The sequence below is a fragment of the Amphiura filiformis genome, chromosome 13 (assembly GCF_039555335.1).
Source record: "Amphiura filiformis chromosome 13, Afil_fr2py, whole genome shotgun sequence".
Taxonomy (NCBI): Eukaryota; Metazoa; Echinodermata; class Ophiuroidea; order Amphilepidida; family Amphiuridae; genus Amphiura; species Amphiura filiformis.
The window spans coordinates 2159015-2170756 of NC_092640.1; the positions used below are offsets into that span (position 1 = coordinate 2159015).

General features: G+C 37.1%; 1 protein-coding gene across 1 annotated transcript in view; it reads right to left on the reverse strand.

Moving 5' to 3' along the window:
• Window positions 1-6447: 6447 nt before the first annotated feature.
• The window catches only part of LOC140167884 (sulfoquinovosidase-like), a 21422-nt gene continuing 16127 nt past the window's right edge, over window positions 6448-11742 (reverse strand). Inside the window, exons 9-10 of the mRNA XM_072191169.1 lie at window positions 7570-7670; window positions 6448-7063 (exon numbers count right to left, since the gene is read on the reverse strand). Coding sequence (XP_072047270.1) covers window positions 7579-7670 — 92 coding nt within the window. The 3' untranslated portion in view covers window positions 6448-7063; window positions 7570-7578. The remainder of the gene's footprint in view (window positions 7064-7569; window positions 7671-11742) is intronic.

An 11742-nucleotide genomic window follows, 5' to 3' on the forward strand; every position in this document is an offset into this window, starting at 1 on the left:
TGGAATTCAAATGGAATAGCGCAACATTTCTTCTTTGTAGGATTTGAAGGATTTCAATATTTAGGCACTATAGCACATGGGGGAAAATGGTAAATCACACATATTTAGCAGCATTTCTCCTCATTTTTCACAATTTTGCAGAATTCAGCAGCCTGTTTTAACAGATTTTGTCGTTATTTTAGAAAATCTGGCTGTTTTTGTGTGATCTCCCATTTCCCCCCATGCGTCATGGGGCCTTACTCGGTTAGTTTTGTGGGGTTCATTATCGAACCACAACGGTTTTAGCTTGTATTTATATTATTTATCAACATAGGCCTATTTGTTTGTGATATTTCAAGCATTTCATATCAAAACCTTTAGTAACATTTCAGAATCAGTGAATTCACGGCAGACTTGGCCATTCAAAACGCAACAGAAAACTGGCTAAAAATGACCAAATTTTTCTTTAAATCGCCGTCAATTTCGAACTAGCATGATGCAGTCATGTCTACAGTAGAATTCATCTCGACCTTTGCAGGACTTAACCCCATTAAAAGCTATTAAACCAAGATAACACTCATTGAAACAGCTCAACTGATTAAATCGGATCTTCTCTGGCTGTGCACATGTGACTGTTTTCATGTGCGATATCGCAATAAAGTTTGTATTATAGCTTCAGTTGGGTAACCGATTATAAAGGAAACGAAAGGAAACAATGGTATGTGTACTTTTGTTCACGAAATGAGACAATGGCGTGCTTTTTGTAAACCAGCATTCTTGAAAATGAGCAACATAATGATTGTTGACTTAACACGGTTTGGAAATAATTTCTTCATATTTTTGGTGTTATCTGTCGTTTACATATCCTTCCTAAAACACAAAAGTACGACCCTCTCCAAACACCTAAATTAGCTAAAAATTTAGGACATGTTACAAAACTATATTGTCTAGAATTTTAGAAGAGTACTTTTAATATTGGCCGGTTATTTTTCACACAGCGACGTTAACTAGGCAATGTAGGCCTACTATTACCTATAACATTAACTAAAACACCAAAGTACGAATATTTCCAAACATCTAAATTAGCTAAAAATTTAGGATATTTTCTAGAACTTTAGAAGAGTACTTTTAATATTGGCCGGTTATTTTTCACACAGCGACGTTAACTAGGCAATGTAGGCCTACTATTACCTATAACATTAACTAAAACACCAAAGTACGAATATTTCCAAACATCTAAATTAGCTAAAAATTTAGGACATGTTAAAAACTATATTTTCTAGAACTTTAGAAGAGTACTTTTAATATTGGCCGGTTATTTTTCACACAGCGACGTTAACTAGTCATATCCCCATACTTTTAACGTATTTGTAGAGGTCACGCGTCAATGGGAAGGAGCACTGTGTATTGTGTATAGGAAAACGGACAGTAACTGCAGTATGGTGAACTCAGAATTCTATACCCACGTTTATATTACCTTGAGATATTCTTTAACCCTAAAATTATTTTTTTGAAGCTGTAGGTGCTTCCATAAACCCGCCTGAATTTGTATTTATTCCATCTTTTCACTCATTTTGTTCCTTTCCCTGCGTGAGATCAAGTTTTTCTGGGTTTTCCTGTCAAACCTGCCCTGTTCCAACAGTCACTCTACGAAATAGCGCCACGTTATTAAAAAATGTTCTCGGGTTAATCGATTGTATAGACATTTTCCCTAATGGTCATCTAAAAATGGTTATGATAGACCTGAATTTAGTCTCGCCGCATACAAAAAACTATGGGTACCCCCTAATCAGAAGTCAATTCTAGTCCCTTCGATAACTCGCTGGGTCTGCCAGTCTTAGTCACAGCCTATATGGCACAGCATAATTCGCATTACGTGAAATACGACCAAGCGTAGACTTTGCGTAGACTATACGATCTATTTTTAGCATGACTCCACACAGCTCGCGTTCATCAAGGTCACTATTGCTTTTCATTGTGTAGTGAATATTATTTTGGGTAAAAAACATGTTACTTTTCACATAGAAAGGTTTTGATTTGTAAAATTTCAAAATAATCCCATTCAATTACACGGTTGACGATGAAAATTTACTGAATTTAGGGATTGCACGTCATACACCACCTGGTACCAGGGGTGGTACGGGTATTTGGGTGGGGTCCCCTTTTCAAGCTCTCCGACAGTTCTAGCCCCACATTTTGATCTGTCGGCTCAGCTTCAATTCATTGAGCCTCAAACGCTGACAATTATTGTAGCCCTTTAAAGGAGTATTTCGTGATCCTAGCATCCTCTTTTTATGACATTTTTCAGTACATATCCACGAAAAAACCATATTCCCAAAATTTCAGTTGATTCCGATTTTGCGTTTGCGAGTTATGCATGATTATGTGTATTACACGGCTCCATAGACAATACGTTGTAATTTCGTTCTGGTGCACCAGAACGAAATTAAAATTTCGCGATATCTTTGCTAAACGAATTAATCTGCAAGAAATATTTTGTACATAAACATTATGTAGCCAGAGTATTCCAGTGATATAAAGATCTCAACTTTTTTGAGAAAAGTGGGGGGATGAGGCTGTGGATCACGAAGTGCCCCTTTAAGCTCTAATTATTTTGTAAAAAACTGGTTTTTTTAAAAGCTCCACAGCCTATAATTTGGCCCTAATTTCAGTTCATCAAGCCCTTATTTTGCCCAAAAAATCCCCGGGGGGGGTACTCAGTACAAATGACCATACGGGGACGTGCCGCAAACATGGGTAGCATTTTCGGCCTTCTGGTATATCAATGACCCCTTTTTCAAAGCCTATTTTGGTATATGAGTGGGTCCTTTTTTCAAAATTTTATCAATTTTTTCGGAAAACAGCCCAATTTTTCCTTAATCTAGCCAATATTTTCCCAAAATTTTGGGAAAATTGTAAAAACTAAGACAATTTTGGTATGGGTCCAAATTTCTTGAAAAATTGGTATATTTATGGGTCCACTTCCAAAATCTCAGCGGCACGTCCCTACCCAAACCAAACTTGAGTACCCCCTGGGAAAAAATCAGTTCTTAGTTCCACCCCTACCAAAATTTATGTTGAGTTCCCCCCCCCTCGGGATCGATGGGCTCAGCTCTAAAGCCCCAAATTAAGGGTGCATTTTGTGATTTTTTTTTACGCCAAGTATAATTATATTCAAGCTGGATTGGCGCTAATGTCAGTGGCACAAGCAGTGGCGGCACCAGGATTTTTTTCTAGGGGGCATTGGGTGAAAAGTGGATTTCGGCGGGGGGGCAAAATCAACAAATTTTGCACAAAATTGCCTCAAAAAGTGGAAATTTACATACTTTGGGGGCTTTTGCCTCCGCGCCGCCACAAAAACCCCTCTGCCCCACCCCGCATCCAAGTGAGTAGCGGATCTAGCCCCCGGGATCTAGCCCTCATTTGATTGGACATCTATTTGTGTGCGAAGTCCACAAAAAATGGCCAATTTCAGCACTGAATTTTGCCCTATTTAGGCCCAAATCGCTGTCTGTCTAGCTATTGGCTATAGAGAAGATGCAGAGGGTATTTATTACTTTTTCCCCACGAAAATGGGGGGGCACGTGTCCACCGCGCCTCAAACTGCTTCCACTGCCTGTGGTTACAAATGGAACAGTCTGTTTACCAGAGATGCCACTTAGTTTCACGCAAACCTAAACTGGTGAGAAAAACCTGAAAAAGCATGTATGCAGACCAAAAAGTCCCAAAACGGGCTGAAAATACTAAAAATGTGGAAAAAACCTGAAACTGGTGAGAAAAACCATATATGAAGAGCTTTGTTTCAAAACCCCTTACATCCCCTTGCCCAATTTTGAGAACACATCAAAAAATAATCACCGATATAAGGTGGTTTTCAACAAAAGCAGTTTTTGGCAGGATTTTGTGAAAACTGCTTTTGTTGCAAACCCCCATATATCAGTGATTTTTTTGATGATTTTTTGATGTGTTCTCAAAAATGGGCAAGTGGATGTAAGGGGTTTTGAAACAAAGCTCTTCATTATGCAGACCAAAAAGTCCCAAAACGGGCTAAAAAATGTGGAAATTCAGACTAAAACCTGAAAAGTTGCATCTCTTGTTTTCAGTGTAAAAGAAAACACTGCAAACTGAGCTTATAAATATGCTGAGAACGCACTTGTTGTCAATTGTGAAATATTAATTATAAACATATTTCCATTTGTTTCACAATTTCGAAACATTTTTTACAAAAAAAGAGGGGGGAAACATGCCCCGGGGGCTACCCTTAGGGGGGCGCCAAATTGACCAATTCAGCAGCATCGATTCTGCGCCCCTCCAAGTGATAAAATTCAAAATTTTTGCGCGCTTCGTGCGCATTTCAGCACAAAATCAATTCACCTTTTCGGTAAATCCCATAAGCCTTTGCGAGTACACCTAAGAACTCGTCATTCTGCACCACGCGCCGATGCGCACATCATTTATCGAACATCGTTACTGCGCATTGCAAGTCGGCGTGACGTCAAATGACGAGTTCTTAGGTGTACTCGCAAAGGGTTATGGGATTTACCGAAAAGGTCAATTGAAAGAACATTTTAAGACCGATATTCAACTTCTAGTAACCAAAATTAATTAGTGGTAGGCCTTATTTGTCCAAATGTTTATAAAATTGCCCACGTCTAAGATATTTTCGGGGTCCTGTCTTCCCTAGGGCCGGGGGTGTAGGCCTATGGACATTGGCGGTACAAGGGAAATTTACGTAATTTTTTTTGGTTGCCTCAAAAGAGGGGGGGGCAAACTTGGGGGGGAAGAAAAATATGGGGGCCACTGCCTATTGATTCCAACTGGAATAGCCCAATGTTATTCAATACACCAACAAATCTTGTTCTTGACATCAAATAATAAAATTAATCCACAATAATCACACACTGTACTACGTATGTATCATCTTTTTATTTGGGACAAATTTCCAATTCTCATTTCTACAGTTTTATACAGATTTAATATAAGTCAAATGCCAAGATATCAAAATTAGTATTCAGAAATGTAAAACTTCACATATATTTTGACAATTATAAAAATGTTCGTTAAAAATGTAATAAATATATATATATTTGTATGCATATATTTATATATGTGATGCGATCAAGCAAAATCAGTTAGAACTCGGAAATATTAAATTTTCAATTTCTTACTATAGTAAAATAGTAAAAAGCATTTACAAAGCTGGATTTTGCAAAAAAAACCACTGAAATTGAACAACCAGTTGCAAAGTATAAGCAATTAAAGAGTTGCCAAACAACAGGAAACAAAAGGAAATATTTCCTTTGTTTGGCTATATCTCTAAATCAATATTTCCAAGTTCCGACTGATTTTGCTTGATCGCATCACATATAATTTATAAAATTTGATTATAAACAAGTAACATTTTATAAAATACCAATAAAAAATGGTCATTCAGTGATTTTGGTTTCAGTGTTTTTGCAGACATATTTTACGTTTGCACAGTAGTTTTTGTGGGACATGAGAGCACATCAGACATATTGAATCACATTCTGAATACGAAGAATGTCACGGTCCTTCTGATATCAAATAATTTAGATAATATAATACAAACTTTATGGCAAATTATTAAAAATTGACATTTTTGACATTTAACAGTAACATTTATAAATCTAATGATATTTGTTTAAAGTGTATATAGCTGGGATGAAAAGCTGCCATTCATTTGAAAATTGTGATCTTTCGTATTGAAGATATATATCTTTTCCCCAAAAAACCTACAAAATTAAGGTTTTTTTGGGGAAAAAAATGTGTATTTTCAAAAGGAAATGTCACAATTTTCAAATGATCGTCGCCTTTCAGTTACACACTTGCAGTCAAGTGTGAAATATTACTGACCTGCATTTGGGCACACTTGTTTACATCTAATTAAATATGATTGGATCATATGCATCGTATTATTCATATTCATGAGGTTATGAATGTCCATCAATGCCTTGTAAAGTTGCTTGTTAAAATAAAATGGAAACTATTCATTTGGATAAGATAGTTGGTTCAAAATGATAATAAGAAATGAATAGTATATCTCATCAAAATGAATAGTTTACGCGATCAAAAATATTATTATCACACTATTCAAAAAATGTAATAGTGTGAATTAGAGTGTGTAATTGGCAAGTCAATTTTAGCCTGTTCGATTTCTTGAAGGGCAAAATGTAAGTTGTGGCTAAAAATGTTATTTTCACAAATTTCAGGTGTATCCTTTTTGCAAGAGAATACCAAACAAATCCCAACTCTAATCCTAACCCTAACCTTTATCCTAACCCCACGCGCATATTTTGGGGGGCTTTGGGGGTGCCAGCCCCCCGGGGTCAAAGTAGGGGGCGGCAAAAAACGAAGGGGCGGCGGAAGAAGAAGGGGCGGCAAAAACAGGGGCGGCAAAAGCGAAGGGGGCGGCAAAACGAATTAGCAAAGAAAAAAGGGCGCAAAAATTTTGAATAAAGGTTGCTTTTAAGGCGCTAGCGCCTAAAATCCTTTTTTTTTTTCTCTTCACTTTTTCAAACGACCGTGAAAAAAATTGGGTCAACCTTTTCGGGCTGTTAAGGAAGGGGCGGCAAAATTGTTTCTTCTTCAGCCCCCCGGGGTTGGGGCGGCCACGGTACGCCACTGAACCCTTACCCTAAATCCTAACCCAAACTCTAATCATAATAGTATTTCGTGCTCTCTTACAGTAAGGATAAACCAAATTTCAAGAAATTAAATCTTTTGTAAAGTGAGGAGTTGAAAAGTGATGGTTAGGATTTTTTTAGGATGCTGAAAAACATACTCCTCATTGACATCCTCAGCTGTAGCTTGTTTGACTTATAATTGGTGAAAATTATTCGGTTTTTGTCACTAGCACGCATCAATGAAGTCCCAATTTACACTCTCATAAATTAACATAAGCGCACATCAGTCAAGTATTTTATAACACGCAGCTAGCATAAGTGCTGCGTTCAACTGTGTGCATGCTATTCTATGATGTTATGAGTCTGATTTTTTAAAACCAATTATAAGCTGAACAAACTATAGGAGTGTATAAGGACTGAGGTGTATCCATGGCAACCAATTAAAGTCATAATGTACGATCTTTTTTCAGAATTTACCTTTATTTTGTTCAAAACCGATTTTTTGGCATATTTGTAATACTTACACATGTTCTAACTTAAATCTATGAGCAAACTGTCAAATTCGTCGTATTTGTAGTAAAACAGGACGATTTTCTGTTGGTCCGACATAAAGTCATAATTTTGAGATTATGACTTTATGTCGCCATACAATCATAAACCGTAGTCTCGTACAAAACTAGCTTGTTACGCTCCCTCCACATGTGGAGGGCGTAACTCAAACTTTAACCGCGTGAGGAGACTAACTCTGAGGCCGCACTCGCTGTCCTAATCCAAATAGTGCGAGATGTTTTGAGTGATAGAGGTGAAGTTTATGATGTTGTTTCTTTGCAAATTCCCAATGTTTTTCGCATCCAAATGTATTGGGAACTTTCATAATGATTGCATATTATCATTTTAGAAGAAAAAAAGAAAAATCTAAAAATTAAAAAGATCGTACATTAAGGCTTTAAAGATGTTAATTCCAAATTCCAAACAAGGATGCTACAGCTACCACCAGTAAGATGAACCACACTTGACTTATCATTGGTCTTGATCCATCTGTTGTAACTGAAAATAAACGAAGAGAAAAATAGCAAGAACTTTGAAATAAATTATTTCACAATATGTGACACGATCAACGGAAATGATTCAGATGTCGCTAATATTGATTTTGAGATATTGGCAAAGAAAGTGTACAAATTCTTTTGTTTTTTATATTGTTTTCAGCGATTGATAAATTGACATAACTTCGCAAAGAAAAGTTGTATCAACATTGGGTTTTTCAGTTTCTTGTCGTTAAAATTCATGATTTTTGTGTTTGCTTTACCTTCAAATTTATTTTCATTGCTAAGGACTTCTAACCCGGATATTTTCTGTCTTAACGCTTTAATCATTCTAATATTTAGCCAGACAAGTAATTTCAACCTTTATCTATCGATTAGTTTTTGTCCAAAATATTGAACTTAAAATTCAAAGCTTTAATAATGGTTTAAATTGGTTACCCAGTTTCGGCCCATCAACAAAAATTAAGTAAACAACTTCATAACAATACTGTGTGACTTGACACTATGAGCAGTACACTTATGCGACTTTGTTGCGCCCATGCGCCGCCATTCATCTGCGTTCAGTGAAATCGCTCACGCAGTTTAACACTGGGTCGCATGAACATTTTCAATGTTGTGTCGCAGGGCCTACTGTTTACTGGTATTTTTGCGTCTTGTAAAATACCCTTTTCATCCCGGCAGGTTTTTGTCTTAACCAACCAAAAATCTTGAATTTTTAATATGAGGATAATAAGCCATGTTTCTAATCATATGCAAATTCCTGATTTATGAACTCCCACCAGTTTTAAAATATAGAAATTTTTGTTACTCTTTTATCTCAATTCATGACAAAAATTTGTGTTTATGTGCCCATATCATTTTCCTTGCAAAGCTACGGTATTTTTTCGTGAACATATATGGAATGTTGAAAGCCTTTCTTGTAGTTATTTATAAAATATATAGCTATTAGGAGTTGTAGAGAGAAATTTGGAAGCTTTTAAAACTGCAACCTGAACCAAGCAAATTTGAAATTTCATTGTGTGCGTATTCATAGCGTACAGTTTAATAATATAGCGCGTCAAAGTTGAATGGCCCTCCAACTGTAGGGCCTTTAGATCTACTATAGGGCCTTTAGACCATGGCATTCCAAAAACTATGGTATATCATAGACCCTGGCTATATCCGGAGAACTGCTAAACCCAGTGATCTCTTCGGGTGGAGCAGTCACTGGGTTTTAACAGTTTTGGGGGTATACTGTGTTAAAAGGCCCTATAGTAGGGCTTAATTCACTATAGTCTCAAATTGAGAGTTACACCATGTTGAATTTTGCAGTGGTAAATTCAAATCAGTGCATTTACGCACTAGCTTCGCCGACATACTTACAAATCAAACTTCTATGTATATGTATACGGCCTGTTAGCGCAACGATTCGAATCTGCTACTGTGAAATCTGACATGGCATTACTCTCAATTTGAGATGAGACCACAGAATTAAAACCAGAGAACCAGGACTCGACCGCCATCTTGATACAGGCATGGATCAAAAATTGGGGGTATTCGGTTTCCCTCAGAATGCGCTCGTAACATTCGTTGTCGTGCAAGCGCGACATGGATGATAGGCGCATTTGAGAGACGCACTTGATGCGACCTACACTTGAGTACCAAGGCGCTTCAGATGAGGCGCAGAATTGTTTTCGTTCGTCTCCGGCGCACTGTCGGCAAGGACCGAATACCCCCAATTTTCTCCCCATAGCTGACGGCGCGATTGTACGTGGCGGTATAAGGAGTCCCGGTTCTCCTTCTCTAATTCTGTGGATGAGACACACTATAGTATCACATCAGGTTCAAATTATCTCACTGGGTACAGTTCTATGTGGCGTAATATGCATGGACTGAACAAATCACATAATAACATATTCTTCACCAAAATATTAAAATTTAGTCACATCAGAGTGGTTCAAATTGACGCTAATGTTTTAGTGAAATTGAATTAAGAAACATAGGATGATGTATTGAATCAGGTGATGTACCAGTAGTCTCATTAACACATGAAATGTGTTCAAGTTGAGAAAAAAAGTAAAAAAGGAGAGGTGAAGTTTTGAACACTAAACACATCAAAACAAGAATGTTCCTACTGCATGTTTGAGGAGTGGTAAGTTTTGACAAAACAAGAATGTTCCTCCTACATGTTTGAGGAGTCGTAAGTTTTGACAAAACAAGAATGTTCCTCCTACATGTTTGAGGAGTCGTAAGTTTTGACAAAACAAGAATGTTCCTCCTACATGTTTGAGGAGTCGTAAGTTTTGACAAAACAAGAATGTTCCTCCTACATGTTTGAGGAGTCGTAAGTTTTGACAAAACAAGAATGTTCCTCCTACATGTTTGAGGGTGGTAAGTTTTGACAAAACAAGAATGTTCCTCCTACATGTTTGAGGGTGGTAAGTTTTGACAAAACAAGAATGTTCCTCCTACATGTTTGAGGGTGGTAAGTTTTGACAAAACAAGAATGTTCCTACTACATGTTTGAGGGTGGTAAGTTTTGACAAAACAAGAATGTTCCTCCTACATGTTTGAGGGTGGTAAGTTTTGACAAAACAAGAATGTTCCTCCTACATGTTTGAGGAGTGGTAAGTTTTGACAAAACAAGAATGTTCCTCCTACATGTTTGAGGAGTGGTAAGTTTTGACAAAACAAGAATGTTCCTCCTACATGTTTGAGGAGTGGTAAGTTTTGACAAAACAAGAATGTTCCTACTACATGTTTGAGGAGTCGTAAGTTTTGACAAAACAAGAATGTTCCTACTACATGTTTGAGGAGTGGTAAGTTTTGACAAAACAAGAATGTTCCTCCTACATGTTTGAGGAACAGTCGTAAGTTTTGACAAAACAAGAATGTTCCTCCTACATGTTTGAGGAGTCGTAAGTTTTGACAAAACAAGAATGTTCCTCCTACATGTTTGAGGAGTGGTAAGTTTTGACAAAACAAGAATGTTCCTCCTACATGTTTGAGGGTGGTAAGTTTTGACAAAACAAGAATGTTCCTCCTACATGTTTGAGGAGTGGTAAGTTTTGACAAAACAAGAATGTTCCTACTACATGTTTGAGGAGTGGTAAGTTTTGGTAACTTACTCCTCAAACATGCAGGAGGAACATTCTGTTTTGTCAAAACTTGACTCTCAAACAAACAGGAGAACAGTCTCCTCAAACATGCAGGAGGAACATTCTTGTTTTGTCAAAACTTACCACTCCTCAAACATGTAGGAGGAACATTCTTGTTTTGTCAAAACTACCACTCCTCAAACATGCAGTAGACTCTTGTTTTGTCAAAACTCAAACATGTAGTAGGAACATTCTTGTTTTGTCAAACTGTACCACTCCTCAAACATGTAGGAGGAACATTCTTGTTTTGTCAAAACTTACCACTCCTCAAACATGTAGGAGGAACATTCTTGTTTTGTCAAAACTTACGACTCCTCAAACATGTAGTAGGAACATTCTTGTTTTGTCAAAACTTACCACTCCTCAAACATGTAGGAGGAACATTCTTGTTTTGTCAAAACTTACGACTCCTCAAACATGTAGGAGGAACATTCTTGTTTTGTCAAAACTTACCACTCCTCAAACATGTAGGAGGAACATTCTTGTTTTGTCAAAACTTACGACTCCTCAAACATGTAGTAGGAACATTCTTGTTTTGTCAAAACTCCTCAAACATGTAGTAGGAACATTCTTGTTTTGTCAAAACGACTCCTCAAACATGTAGTAGGAACATTCTTGTTTTGTCAAAACTTACCACTCCTCAAACATGTAGGAGGAACATTCTTGTTTTGTCAAAACTTACCACTCCTCAAACATGTAGGAGGAACATTCTTGTTTTGTCAAAACTTACCACTCCTCAAACATGTAGGAGGAACATTCTTGTTTTGTCAAAACTTACGACTCCTCAAACATGTAGTAGGAACATTCTTGTTTTGTCAAAACTTACCACTCCTCAAACATGTAGGAGGAACATTCTTGTTTTGTCAAAACTTACCACTCCTCAAACATGTAGGAGGAACATTCTTGTTTTGTCAAAACTTACCACTCCTCAAACATGTA